Source organism: Sciurus carolinensis, chromosome 7 (genome assembly GCF_902686445.1).
Source record: "Sciurus carolinensis chromosome 7, mSciCar1.2, whole genome shotgun sequence".
NCBI classification, from domain to species: domain Eukaryota; kingdom Metazoa; phylum Chordata; class Mammalia; order Rodentia; family Sciuridae; genus Sciurus; species Sciurus carolinensis.
Window position 1 is genome coordinate 18,788,552 of NC_062219.1, and position 16,051 is coordinate 18,804,602.

General features: G+C 33.6%; 1 protein-coding gene across 1 annotated transcript in view; it reads right to left on the reverse strand.

The window, feature by feature from the left end:
- The window catches only part of Stxbp5 (syntaxin binding protein 5), a 173,210-nt gene that overhangs the window by 126,962 nt on the left and 30,197 nt on the right, over positions 1-16,051 (reverse strand). Inside the window, 2 exon segments of the mRNA XM_047557634.1 lie at positions 8,131-8,231; positions 15,428-15,509. Of these exon segments, the coding sequence (XP_047413590.1) occupies positions 8,131-8,231; positions 15,428-15,509 (183 nt within the window).

The window sequence follows — 16,051 nt, forward strand, 5'->3', positions numbered from 1 at the left end:
AATTCTGCCTGGATATATGTGTAAGAGTGGAATTATTGGGTCATGGAATACAAGAATACTACCAAAAGATATTCCAGAGTGATTTTAAACTTCTCACCAGTAGGCTATGAAAAATTTGATGGCATTACACAATCTAGACAATATTTTAGTCACTTCTGATGTGTGGTTGTGGTTTTAGTTGGTATTTTCCTGAAGACTCACTTTTGTGTAAAAGAAAAAAAACTGAAAAAATCATTTTTTATCAATAACCTGTAAAATAGCATTCATTCATATTGTATATATCTGAGTCTTTAACTTAATGTAAGCTGTTCAAGTCATTTATCATCATAATCCCTAGTATTCAGCCAGTACTTAATGTTTGGTGAACTGAACTTAATTGAACTTCTAAAACTTTTTCTTTTCATTTTCAAATCTGAAGAACTACTTCCATTTATATTTCTTCTAAGCCAGGAAATAATGGTATAGGAATCAGTCCTTTCAGTAATCTAAGTCATAATTTGTCTAATAATGTATTAGTACAGGTGGAAGAATTATATATGCCCTAACAGTACCTACTAGTAATCTACTTCACTTTTTTGCCCTAAACATAAGAAAGTGTTTTCATTTATTCATTCTTTTGTTTGTTTTTTATAGGACTTAGCTTCTTAAACACAAGAAAGTGTTTTCATTTATTCATTCTTTTCTTTTTCAGGACTTTGCTTATTCTGTTCATTAGTAGAATTAAATTACTACCATATTCACCTTTGTTTAGATATCCCCTTTTCCATATAATCTTCTTATACTGTTAATACATTTTAAGGACCTTGAGCAACTAGTCCAGTCCTCTGTCCTCTTTGTCTGAATTTCTCAGTTATCATGGTTAATTATTCTAGAAAGTTATCTAAAACTTCTTGATCATCTTTACTTTTACAGTTGCAGTCATTAAATTGTAATTGTCCTTCCTCTGAATACTAAAAAAAAAAATTCTTTCTCCTTTTTAAACTTTGTCTGAATAAGTGCTTCTGTACATGCACAATTCCTTAAATGATTCATCATTTCCATATCAATAACTAATTCTCTTTCCAGATTAGAATAAGGCCAAGTGTAGTAAATCCTCTGTCTTCCTTACAGCCCTAGGTTTCACTCCACTCCTGTGTTTTGGTCTTTAATTTTGACTCATCACATCACTCTCACTTCTAATGCTTATACACTTGTCACAAAACTGCTTTCAAAGAAAAGTATTTTGATAATATAATTATTACCACAGAAACTGTAATTCTAGTTCTTAAATTTGTTCCAGTACTGTATTTAATTTTCTGCTTTCTTAATATGTGCAGTGAATTAATTCAAAATTTTGCTAAGACCACTATAGATTTTTTTTTTTTTAAGATTGGTATCTGGCCAAATTCTCTTTTATACCTATCTTAGTTTTGCCTTGTTTCATGCATATACTGGGCAACTTATAAGCTTTATAAAAATGCAAAGCACAGTATTTAGGCAATATTATAATAAAATAACAATATAATATGATCAATGAGTTTTCTTTCTACACTAATTTATTTATCCTACTAAGAAAAATCTGATGCTAAGGCAATTCAGCTAGTTCCTAAAGTAAGTTATAAGAACTAATTCTCCCATTATTGTTTGGTATCTGGATAGATTACTCCATTTGTCAATTGGCTGTATTTTCTTAAAAGAACTGTGAGCCTGGTGTGGTGGCACACACCTTTAATTCCAGTAGCTTAGGAGGCAGAAGCAGGAGAACACAAGTTCAAAGCCTCAGCAACTTAGGGATGCCCTAAGCAACTTAGTGAAAACCTGTCCCCAAATGAAAACTAAAAAAGGGACTAGGGACGTGGCTCAGTTGTTAAGCACTCCTGAGTTCAATCCCTGATACCAAAACAAAGAAAAAGAAGACTCAGAACATGAATGCTCCACTGACATTTAAATTATAAGGAAATTTTTATTATTAATAAATTTAAGGTAATATTGCATTTTTCTTTCCTTTAGAATATATACGTCCTTATTTATTCTCTAAACCTAAAATATATTATCTGTTATCAAATGAAAGCATCATATATAAACTTTAAATTACAGTATTATTTTTAAAAAGTCTTTAGAAATACATAAGACCTAGCTATTCAGGTGTTTTAATAAATTTACAGCGGAAAAATTCATTCTATAAAATTCAAAAGGAAAGTTTTTATGACCACTGAGAATAAATAAATTTTATGTGAAAGGATCTCATCAACAATAAAGAACTATATGATCAAGAGCTATAAGTATCAGACAATAATAGGTCTTAAATAGGAAAGTCTACATATATAATCTAGCCCTCCATCTTAAAATACTTTATATTGTTATTTCAAAACTTGTGCATAAATTTAACAAGGTTAAGAATATTAGTCATACTAACTTAAGGTGATGAAAAAAGACCAGCAGAGTTGTAATATCAATCCATGTCTTCTCCCTAATTAAATGTCCTTTAAAGGGAAAAAAAAATACAAGCCAAATGGAACATATTCTGATACTGCAACTACCAGAAGTAATTTTATTTATCAAATTCTCATTTTCAACCAAGTCAAAGAACTACTACTTCTTTATACATATAAATCCAGTAGGGCATAATAATGAGGTCCACCAAGATCAAGCAAGAAGAGGATATATTAGTTTTCTAGGGTTACCCATAACAAATTATCCCAAATGGGGTAAAACAACAGAAATTTATTCTCCCACAGTTCTAGAAGCTACAAAAAGAAGTTGTCAGCAGAGCCATGATCTACCTGAAGGCTATAGTGAAGAATCTGTTATAGGCCTCTTTACTAGCTTCTGAAACTGCCAGCTATCCCTGGCCTTGCTTGGTTTATCAATGCATTACTACAATCTTTTATCTATGAGGTTACAGGGTGTTCTTTCTGTGTGTTAATGGTATGTGTCTTCATCTCTTGTTATAAAAACACAGTCAGATTAGTACCCACCCTAATAACCTCTTATTAACTTGATTATATCTGCAAAGGACTTACTTCCAAATAAAATTATGTTAACAAGTACCAGGGGTTACAACTTCAACATGTCTTTTTGGGGGACAGAATTTGATTCAGAGCAGGGGACAAGGCAGTAAAGGCCAGATCTCCAAATTTCTCCACTAAGACAACCCTTTCAAACCATGAGGATTTAGATGCTATAGGTACTATTTATTGTTGGCAAATCAGTTCATGTGGTAAAAATTATATGACTAGCGGATCCCTAATAGGAACTGAGCCTGGCAATTGGCACAAAAAGCTACATGAAAATTGAGGAAATATAAACTTTTGTGTCTTTTGTCGACTTTCAAAATGTTTAGTTTTTCTTCTGTTTGCAGATTTAAAAAAATGATTCTAGCTTATATCCTGGTTGGTTTTAGCCTATTTCTCTTTTACAGCTAATATGTGCATACACACAAATTAAATGCTAAAGTCCTAATCACTAGTAACTAAGAATGTTACAGTATTTAGAGATAGTACCTTTAAAGAGGTAATTAAGTAAAATAAAATCATACAAGTGATCCATAATCCAATATAGTTTGTGTTCTCATAAAAAGAGACTAGGATACACACACACACACACACACACACACACACACACATGACTACATAAGGAGACAGGGAAAGATAACCATCTAACTATGAGCTAAGGCAAGAGGCCTCAAAAGAAATCAATCTAGTAACTGTAGAACTGTGGCAAAATAAATTTCTGTTATTTAAGCCTCCCAGTCTGTGGTAAAATTAACTAACTTCTAATCAGGGACAACTGGTTGGCTGTTAACCAAGGAGTAAATTCATAAGTTTGTTATTACTCAAATCAAAATCATTCTAGCAAAGTTGATACTGATCATTTACTTAGTATGAACAAATGTCATTTTTATATTGGGCATCTTAAGAAACTCAACTTGTCTTAGTTTTGACCAAGGTCTTAAGGGCAAGGTCCACATCTTTCTTGTTTATACTGTCAAATATATGTTCAACAGCCAGCACCAAGTTGTACATAAGTCATTCTATAATTATCTACAGAAGAAATAGGAAGAAGTGAATAAAACTGTCCTAACATGTAACAGAAATAAAATGGTAAAAATTCTAAATTTTAGAGGAAAAATTTCTGCAAATTAGAAAACCATCATATAAAGTAGTAAAGTAACTTACTCAAGTTCACATATTTTCTTCTTTTTTTTTTTTTTTTGGTGCTGGGGATCGAACCCAGGGCCTTGTGCTTTCAAGGCAAGCACTCTACTGACTGAGCTATCTCCCCAGCCCCAAGTTCACATATTTTAACCAAGATTTGAGACTTTTGATTCCTATATTTTTCCTTGAACATTTTAAAAATGAAATCATATCAAAATAAATCCATATTATGGGGTTGTATGTGAACTATATTCACATTACTGTATGCTTAAAAATTAGAATGGTAAATTTGATGTGTACTTTACCACAATTTTAAAAAAATCAAAACTGGAACAAAAAAATTCATGTGATTAAAAAAAATACAAATTTAAATCATTACATATATTTTTCTGTTACATTTATAGAAATTTCTACCAAAATAAAATCTGATAACATATGAAAATAAGACAATGAGTAAAACTTAAATTTAACAATTCTTCAGTTTTATTAAAAAACATGTTATAAGATTTTTCTACCTTATCAAGCTTTAAAGGTAAAAATGCAAATGGCATAAAAGTGAAACAGTAATTTAACCAAGTTAGCCAAAATCTATTCTGGAATGAGGGGAAACTATTTAGGTTATTGTTTATTGTCTTTCTATATCAACAACAAAAGTAAGCAGTGTGGTAGTCATTACAACCACTCAAAAATAACCCAGTGTTCTCTTTTCTTGTGTAAATTGCTGAAATCAGGAATGGTCATGTGATATGCTCTGGTCTTTGAAATAAGAGAGGAAAAGATGATCATCTCCAAGAAGAAATTTTAAGAGTCAATAAGTACTTTAGCATAATCTCTTTTTCCCTCTACTATGGTGACTTGTAATAAGTTAAAGATTGGCTGTTCCTCAACTAGGATTCCAGAGCAAAGAAGACAATGAGAAGAACAGTGTTCCTAGCAAGTCTAAAAGGACACACAGAGAAAGCAAAAATAAAACATTGTATTAAACTATTGAGATTGTGAGATACTGACACAACACAACACAGAATACTTCCTAACTGAAAAAGAATATAAACACTGAATATAAAGCAGTTGTATAAAAAAGGAAAATGGATTGCCACAAATAAAGAATGGAAGGATGGGCACGGATGACAGGATTCTCCCGTCCTTCTACCAGGGAAAGCTGCTCTGACACAAGGTTTCCATCAGACTTAGACTGCTGGGCATTACTCAAAGCCCTGAATGTCACAGAGCTCAGGTTAAGGGGCAAAACAAGTAATGTTACTGCAGGCAGGTTTGCAGAGCTGGGAGAAAGTCTTTATTGTACCCTTCCCCTTCCCACCTGCAGCCAACTACTGAGGAAACTAGACTCCTCTGAATGCTGACTTTATTCTTTCAGCCATGTAAAGAAATCATCAGTCTTGAGAAAATTTAACAATGTTTGTCAATGAAGTACCAGAGCCCATTCCTTGGCATTTTAAATTCGACCACTACCATACAATTTTCTATGGAGCCTCATAGAAAATTTCACCCAGAGGAGTTATTTAAGAATCAGTTATTACTGCTACAGTTTCTTGTTTCCTACTGCCTTCATGAAGACCAAAGGGGAGTTGAACTTTGAAAAGGACCAACTATTTGGTTTCTGCTGATCAGTTAGGTTACCATATTACAGAGCTCAAAACTGGGAAATCCATGAGCTCATTTCATTTGTAACTTTTAGGACCAGTACAAATAACAGCAGAGTTGTGCCCTAGCTAAGAGCAAACTAACCCCAAAGGGAAGTGGTGGACACCATGAGGCTTCATCCACTGAGAACAAGAGCCACTTTCCTACACTTCACAAAAAGGCAGCTTTTGTTTGCCAAGATGTGCTTATAGGCACCCAACAGACTGGATTCCTATTCCCCATCCATGTTTACTAGAATTTCTTGGAGATCATCTTTAGAGGTATTATTAAGAAGTACTCAATTTCTAACCATTATCAACTCTTGACTTTGGGTCTCCTTGAGGTCTGATGCTTCCTCTAAGAAGGTATACCATGATAACCTGCAGTGAGTAAGTTTATGAACTTGGACAACATACTGCAACATTCCTAGGCCCAGTGAGAAATATGGATATGTCTCTAAACAAAGAATCAAGAGTATTCTTTTGCTGCAATTCTGGCTCCTGGCAGAATCTCTACAGTGAAAAATAGTTTAAGAGAACTTCTACAGCATTACACTAAACAGATAACATCACTTTGATACTAATCATATTTAGAATCAAATAATTCTTTGTTGTGGTCACTATCCTGTGAATTGTAGCAAGTATAGCAGAATCCTTGGTCTTTACCCACTAGGTGTTAACAGCATCACTTTTGCTTCCCCAGCCTGTGACAATGAAAAATGTCTTGAGATAGCACCTGAATGCCCTGGAGGTAGAGTGCAAAACCACACCAGATGACTACTCTGCTAGACAGTCAGTTCCATTTCAGCAGGTGGTATGACACTGACAAGAGGGTGTGTACTAGGACCAAGAAGCCCATTCCATCCCCACATGCTCTGCTGCATTTGAGACTGGCATAGAACTTGCCCTGACATACCACTGGCAAACAAATTAAAGAACTCTGCCCATAAGTTGAGAAGCTGGCCTGACTCCCAGCAAGTAGAAGACAATTGAACTTTCTGCTTGCTTTTCTTCCCATACCACAACAATCTCTCCTTCTAATACTTCCCTTTCACTTCTGCCTTTCTCCTAGAAGTAGAAACATGATTCAACTAAACTCACTGAGATGATTTATCTTCCAAATCAAGATGTAAACCAGTAGCAAACTGCTACTAACCTGACTTCTTGCCACCACCCCATTCCCATAATATAAACATGAACTGGTGTTAACTGGAAAAATCTGAACTAGTGTATTTCCAAAAGTCTCTTTAGCTAGCCTAATTTAGAGGGCCACTGGAGGCAGAAGCCCATATTCACAGATTGACCTGACAGACTAGCTTATACTTTATCAAACTTGGAACATAGTCTGATTCTTAGCCAAAAAAGAAAAAAAGAGTGTACCTTTAATGCCAAATACAACTACGGAAGTATCACCCCCCCCACACATTAAAAAACTATGTCTCATAAACTATGGGGGGAAGGACTATATCCTTACTCTATTTCATGACAAAATAAGTTCCATATGAATCAATAATGAAGTCTAAAGAATGAAAACTTTAAAAGTTCTATAAGAACACATGTGGGACAATGCTTTTAAAAACTGAGTTAAAAAGTCTTTTAATCAATGCCCAAAGTTCATAAGTTATATTTGAAGAAATTTCTTTGACCAAACTATTACCCTCCTAAAAATTTATCTTATAGATATATTTGTATATATGGACGAAGAAATATGTTTAACATATTATTACAAAAAAGCAAACTGAACTGCAAATGATGTAAATGTCCACTGATGAAGACTGAATGAATAAATTATCTATACAACAAAATAGTACATAGTTGTAAAAATGACTACAAAATGGAGCTGGGGGTGTGGCTCAGTGGTAGAGCACTTGCCTGGCATGTGTGAGGCCCTGGGTTCAATTCTCAACACTGCACATAAATAGATAAATAAAATAAAGGTGCATGGATAACTAAAACACAGACTATGAAAGATTTAAATGTCCTAGTATAAGAGGATCTACCAGATATGTTGTTAAATGAAACAAGTTACAGAAAGACTGTAATGGCTTCCCTTTCATGCCAAAAAAAAAAAAAAAAAAAAAAAGGGAATTAAAGGGAGTTTTTTGCTTTTATATACAGACAGTATTATTTGAAGGACACAAAAAGAAATTTAAGTGCTTGCTTCTAGTAAGGAAGATGGATCTGGAAAGGAAGCAATCTAGTTTTCACTGTACATCCTTTAAAGTTTTTAAATTAGTTTTTAGATTGTGCACAAAGTTCATCACAAAAAAAATTGAAATGTAAGATTCAAATAAAATGCATCAAAATAGAATAGCAAATATCCTATATTCTCCTTAAGATGAGAGAATCCTTACCTTTCTCGGCAAAATTTAAGTGAATGCAGTATGGCAGGTCTTTTTTGACGTAAATTCCATAAGTGTAAGGTGTCATCAGCCAAGGCACTCACAAGAGCTCCCTTAAAAAAAAAAGTATATTTTATATATAAATACATTTTATAAACATTAATACTACCAAACAGTTGCCAAAAAACTCTCCTTTCACAACATTTGCCAACAGATTTGCTTCTAAGAAATATTTACACCACCCAAATTCTAAACAGCAGATGTTAAGAGTACACTACATGTGTGTGTATGTAACTTAATGTTTCAACTTCAGTAACTTAAAGTATAACAATATGTTACAAAACAAAAGTATAGTAGTAAATAGGATATATGATTTAAGATTTAGCTATTTAAAATTAAGAGACTGGATCATAAATTGGTGACTACAAAAAATATTTCTTGGAATAATAGAGCAAAATTTGTATGAAATAACCTTATTCATTTGGCTTACGGCAAATCCTTATGACCAGATCACAATACTATTGGAACGGTAGGGAAAACAAAAAACAGCATTTAGCATACCTTAACTTTAGTGTCTGGGTGGTTGATAAATGTTTTAATTAGAAACTTAAAACATCTGATGCTATTAAATACTACTATTTATGAGAAAGAAAATAACTGGCAGTATGTGAGATTCATCCAGGTCGTTCAGTCTCACCCCAGACACAACAAATCAGAATTTCCAGAGTAAGAACCTCCGCAGATATATTTTATAAAATTTCCAGCAATGATAGTGATGTGTAAAAGAACTTACCTATCTCTAGACTAGGGTTAAGACATGTAAATATTTTTTTCTCAAAGAAGAGTAATGGGTAGCTACCTTATCTGCTCTCACACTCTATGATCTCACAGTTTAGTCTTCTTTACTTGAGGATTTCAGAACTCTCCCATTATTTAAATACCTTGGCTAACTCTAATCTGATCCAAAAGTGCACTTTGATCTGCTAAAGTTTTTTTTACGCATGCCCTTTCCAGAGTAATTATAGCCATGTCATTTTTTTGGTCTTTGTATTTTTCTGAGCTCAAGTTTAGTTTTTATGATAAATTCACCTTTTCTCTTGAACCGATTTGTCTTGTTTTGTCTAACTTTCATTGCCCTCTGTTTTTCTTTCTGCTGTCTTTACTCAAAGGTCAGATGTTCAAGGGTTAACACTCAAATACACTAGAGAAAGAAAGAGATCATCTCCTTTGAAGAGCCCTAAGTGGGAAAATAAATACTGGTAATGGTAGGAGTAAATCTGCCTCCATGAAAGATGCAAAAGGTCAGCTAAACCTTTGACTTCAGCATCCACCAGAACAAGACTTTATTCCTAATGTTCCCAACTTCACAGGTTCTATTTTAATTTCTAAAGGGTTTAATCTGACAGTTTGTATAATAAACCCTTATAGCTCTTTTGTATCCTACTGGGAAAGTTATATCGAGCAAAAAGCTGTAAAATCTTTGTCTTCTGCTAGTTTTCAAGTATGTGTGTGTACACCTATGTATTTTAAGTTGTGTCTAAATGTGCTTCTATGTATCATGTACATGGAACCAAAAACTGGCATATACATAAAAAGTGCTCATACAATTAAAAACTGGATCCAAATACCTTCCAGGTTGCATTATTTAAAATGGTTAAAGAGATAAAAATTATTTTAAAAGGTGTTTAAAGTTACAAACCCACACATTTTTTTTTCCAGGTAATCAGTCAATGAAGGCTGTTGTTTTCTATAAAACGTTTAGAGTGTAATGTCCATTCTTTCTTCAACAAAAAAGAACGGCTTAAAATATTAACTGAACTTAGTTTTCATGGGTAACCTAAGTTAAAAATGGGTAAATGAGATTTAACATAAATGGGATAAACATTATAAATGTGTTTAATTGATGGGCAATAGAAAGAAGTTTAAGATTGCCTTGTTTCTGGGTCTTCACTAAAAGCCAGATGACAAAGGGTTAAAATTCTACTTTCATGTATGTTTTACACATAAGGATTAGAAGGAAAAAATAATCCTCAAAAGATAATAAAATACTATTGTTTTATTTGGACACAAGGAGCCTTCAATATTCTGACTCAAACTTTAGGCCCCCTCAAGGTCAACAGTCCTGGACTTCTGACTCCAAGAATGAAGCCATCCATGAGGGGAAAGGAGACTCTGAGCCAGCTGCAGTGACTCCACTCCTCACCTTCCCTGCATCCTTCACTATCAAATCCAAGAAAAAAACCTGTATGTGCAAGTTTGCCTGTTTTAAAGATTCCTGCCTGTCAGTCCTGGTTCTGGTGATTCTCTCTTGTCTCTGTTTTTCCTTTCTGTTACTGGCTCGTTAGGAAATGGGCTATATTACATTTATCTTACCAGTAGTCTCAAAAAAAGCTTGGCTAAATGGGCCACCTATAGGTATAGGCCTGTTTGAGAAAAGATGTTTCACTGTAATACTATCTCACTGTTCAATGGGTTTCTGGATAATTATACAATCTTACGGTTAAGAGTTTGTCCATCAGGGGTAAAGTATATAGAAGATTCTACATGTACAGATATTTATACAGTTATATGATAAGAAGTCTGAATAGTCACAAACTATGATGAAGGTGCCAAAAGGCACTGCCTCTGATATGCAAGGATGGCAGGACATCAAGAGAAAGGGTTAGAGAGTTAAATCCTTTTAACCCATTGCTGACGGTCCCAGCACTATTTCTCAGCCTGGCCCCAGGCAGCTGCAGATCACCTCACTGGGGCCTCCTTCATTGAATATCCATATGCCTTAAAGAAGAAAAAGGCCCAAAGAAGAATCTGGGCACAACAGACAAGGGGGAACTCACTCAAAGTTGATGACATTGTAAGAAAGATAAGGGAGATAGGCCAGGCTCAGAAATATCCTGTGGTCCAACCCTGACTGCATCCTGGGAGAAAAACATTAATAAGAGTTTTTGTATATACTAGATTGTCTGATCCTTCTCCTGGGATGAAATTTGATGTGTAAATTAAATACACAGATAACATTCATAAGGATTGTTTTATAACGTAAATTTAAGAAAGGGTCTGAAACTAGAAAAGATAAAGGAAAGTTATAGGTATGGAAATATATGTTTTGGAATGGAAAATCTGAAGGTAAAGGAAATGTTCTTTGTAAGAGAGTGTTTTGTCTGGTAAAGTAATATTCTTGTGCAAAAGTTCAAGATGAAAGAGAGGAGAAAATTAAGTAAACAAGCTGTAGAATGTCTAAGTAAGTTATGCAAAGTTTGTAGAGAGTGAATCTCAAAAAGTCTGTGTGTAAATAAGTTGGCTATAATTAGCACATCTCAAAGTTCGTGTGTAATTAAGTTAACTATAATTAGCATAATCAAATTTATTTAACTTTTTTTAAGGTCAAATATTAATGTACTGATATAAACCAAAATTTAATTCTCTGTGTGTTGAAGTAACAAGGGTTTCTTAAAACAATGGTCTGGTCTTCTATCAGGTTAATTTCTTGTGTTTGTTGGGTTTTATTATTTAGGGTAACTAATGTTAAAGGGATTAAGGTTTGTACAACTCTGGTTAAAAAAACAACTGTCATTTTAGATTATTACACTAATACTATGAATTTTACATTTTTCTTAAGAGTTAAACTTGGTTAATATAAGGACATCAGTATAATTGTGAAGCCATTACTGGCTTCTTTGTATATTAGGTGTATTCATTTCCCTAAAGAATACAAGTCTTTAAACATAAGGTTTAGGAGAGCACTTTACCAAGCTGGTGTTCTCCAAACTAAAGTTCTCTGTAACAGTGGTCTCTTGTAGACTTATATAATAATAAATTTAGTTAAAACTTACTTATGTCATTTAATATTTTGTAATTAGATAAAAATAATCTGTCATAAAGTTATAAAATTTTGTTATTTAGGTTGGGATGGGAACTTTAATGCATTTTGAAAGACAATAAGGAGAGACTGGCTTATTTAAAGGTTGACAATATGGGATATGAAGACATTTTGCCACTTTTCCACAAAAGGGTTTAAAAGTTCTCTAGCCTGTTTGATTCACGTTTCAGATCTATGTTAAATTATGTTAACTGATTCAATAGACTCAGGACATGATATATGAAAACTTTACAAAATAATATTTGAGGAAGAGATAAAGGTCATTTTCAGAAGTAAAACACCTTAACCTAAGATTTATCAAGAGGCCACCTCACCTGAATTAAGACTCTGCCTCTCACCTTAATTCCATGTTAGGATAACCACTCAAGTTCATTTGAAGAAAGTTCAAAAGATATTTGCTATAAGGATTTCTGTGAGTTTAAAATAAAAAGGAAATATAATATATAGCTAACTAAAGGTTTGGGATTACAAAATTTATATTTCTTGGTTCATAACTATTATACAAACTAAATATGTTTTTACTCTTGTTAAAAAAAAATCGATGGTCTCTATCTTCATCATCATATTATTTATTTTGTATTAATCTCATTCCAATACTCATGTTTTCTTATTTCTCCCACAGAAGCTCCTACCTCCCAGATGACTTTATAACCTGTTCTTTCCGAACCAGGCTTTTACCACAAAACCCTCAACTGACCCAAAACATTACTAAATGGGAAACCCAAATTGCTTACGCCATGTCACCCCCTGTCAGCCTGAAGCAGCCAGAGCAGTCATCACCCATTTCCTCTTGCAGTAGTAAAGGTTCCCTTACTCAGAGGACAAAGGACAGGTAGCTGATTATATATAATTTTTTTTTTTAAAGGAAATGGGGTAGATAGCACTCCCCATCACCAACGCTTTGACACAAAATACTTCAAGAGTCCTCCAAGATAGACTATTGATAATAAAGTTAAAGCTAAGTCAAATGCCTCAGAGGCTACTGTAGTAGTCTTGGGTGATTAGATATAAAGTCTTAAGGTCAGGCAACAATTACAGTACCATTTCGCTTATTAGTTTTTATTTGTGTAACACCTGTTACATACTATAGTTCCTAATGGGATTGGGAAAAGAATAATATGCATCTATTAAGAATGTGGAATCATGACAAGGTTAGTTGAGATGTTTTACAACTATACAGTGACATCCAAGTCATGTAAAAAAATAAGATTCCTATGTTATCACCTGCCAGTTTTACCAAAAAGCTATTAGATAATCTGAATGGTTTCAATCTTTAAAATATGCTAAAACATATTGCATGGCATCTCTTAGGACTTATTTCCTTCCTCTTTATTCTGTGTTGTTTTCTTGCAGTCAGCTATAAGCTCGTCCAAGCCCAGTTCCAGCACTTCGGAGTAGAAATGCATTGGTTACATTTAAAAAATTAAAAAGGGGAAGATGTGGAAAGCGATGACACGGATCATGTTCTCTGCCTGCCTCATGGCTGTGGCTGTGCTTGCAGTGGGAACATTCTATGTAAAGGTGCAGCATAAGATGCCCAGTTGCTATGGTGATGCCTTGCCTGAGGAAGCTCTATATGCCAAGGCATGGAACTATTATCAGTCTTGACCTTGAGCTCAGATACCAGCTGGCGGGGATAAGTATTCTGAGCATAACAAGATAACCACGATGTCTCCCAAATGCCTCGACCTTCAAGTCTGTTTGCTTTGCAGAAATTTTCCCACAAATAACCTTTTGAAAAAACCTATATAATAAACGTGCTATACTAGCTCTGGGTCTTTGTTCTTCCATCAGAGGACGGTGTCCTATCTAGTCCTAGCTTTCTCTTTGTAAGTGTTTGTGTGTCTTTCTTAACTCCCCCACTGCCATAGCCCCTCATCAGTTTCTAAGATTCAGCAGTGCAGGTTGAGGCAGAGTTAGATAACTTTTATATTAATTTTAAAAGATTTGTAATCCCAATCCTTTATGTTATTATGAGAAATCTTAAAATCTCCCCCATTTAAAACAAGAGTTCCTCATCCAATCCAGGAGGTTTAAAACAGCTATCAAAATAATATATACATCAAACCATCTCTCCTAGTCCTTTCCACTGTCAAAAAACTGAGGGCTACTCTATTGCTATAACATGACAACGGGAAAGCTGTCTGACATACATAAAGTACACACACTCTCCTTTTTACTCATCCTCTTCTCATTTTTTAACACATTTTTTAGTTGTTAATGGATCTTTATTTTATTTATTTGTATTTTTATGTGATGCTGGGAATTAAACCCAGTGCCTCACACGTGCTAGGCAAGTCCTTTACCACTGAGCTACAACCCCAGTCCAGACACTGAAAAAAAGTATACAATTACAAATTATTATGATCATAGTTTTAATTGTTTTTATATTTTCATCTTTAGAATCTTATTTCCATGATGCCTTTCTTAAATTGTGATGTGACTGTTTATCAAAATCTAGAGGTATTTAGTTATATGTTTTCTTATATATTACAAGTTTATTCCACATATCTTAAGGATTTAGGGGGAAAACAATGTTCACAAACTACCCTCATATCTAAGGAGTTCATCAGAGCCCTTTCTGGAGCAATTTCTCTTCCCTCCTTCTATGACCAGCTTTCCTTACCTGTTGCCACTTACCTTGAAGATCTATTCTCAGAGTTACTCATGTTTTGTTTTAAATCTGCAAGCACTGTGTTTCCTGTACTAATAAAATATTGTTTGCTCTATGTTTTTCTATATATTATATTCTTATCAAAAAGAAAGGCATAGGTGGCTGGGATTATACCTCAGTGGTAGAACACTTGCCTAGCATGTGCAAAGCACTGGGTTCAATTCTCAGTACCACATATAAATAAATGAATAAAATAAAGATCTATCAATATCTAAAAAATTTTTTTCAAAAAAGGCATTATTGATTACTTCAACAAATAAGCAGTACAACTTGAAGCAATAACCACTTTAAAATGAGAACTGGCTTTTTCCTGGTTGTATTTCATTAGGGATGGGGATGCAGCTCAGTAGAACATGGTCTAGCATGTGAGAGGCCCTGGGTTCAATCCCCAGTACCACAAAAAAAAAAAAAAAAAAGTCAAAGCAATCCATTAAAGTAATTCTGTTATTTATAATAGGCATATTAGTTTATAAATATTTAATATAGATTTAGTTATAAAACTTTATCCCTGAAATAAAATTAAATGCAGCCTCTAATACCAAAAAAAATTTACCTTATTCCATTCTGCTTGCAACTCTATTTTGAGAAATAGTTATGCAACTCTCCATGATGACTAAAAATGATGAGTTACCTCCAACCCACAAGAAATTAATTTTTGTTCAAATATTTAAATGTGAATGCATGCAAAAAATCTGAAAGACCAGATGTAGCCCAATTTCAAATATAAGTAGGAAAGATTAAAACAATTCACTAACCTCATTAATCAGGAACTGGAGCTGAATAACAGCAGCTCCACTGTCATGTTGGCAATAACATTCTACTCCCGGACGACCAAAGCTATGATTAATTCCATTAAGGAGTTTTTGATATGTGTGGGCCTTTTCCTTTTCTTTTTTTTTTTTAAGAAACTGATAAGTTATAACAAACTAATAAATATTCTGATAACCTGATATTTAGTAGTACAGGGCACTTCCTGAAGTGGAGATTTAGAGAGAGGTTTATTATACATTAATTAGTTTCTGTCAACAATCAGAAGTCTCACAGAATACAGCTCTAAAAGAAATAAGAAAACAGTTCCTTTTAGAAAAAAATGAAGTATTAAAGTCAGCAACATGGAAAAATAAAACAATAAATAGTTAAAATACCTTACTATGGCCCAAATTCTTTTTTTTCCTCTAAAAATAATAAAAGAACCAAAAAATGGTAATTGATTATACAACAATTTTGCCTAAATCAGCAAAGAACCTTGTAAGTAATTACATGTCACTTTGGAATACTACTTTTAGAAATAATAATCTTTTAACTGTTATTTTTCATTTCTGCAATGTCATCTTTAAGTAAGGGAAAACAAAAACAAAAAATACAAGAGGTCCACAATT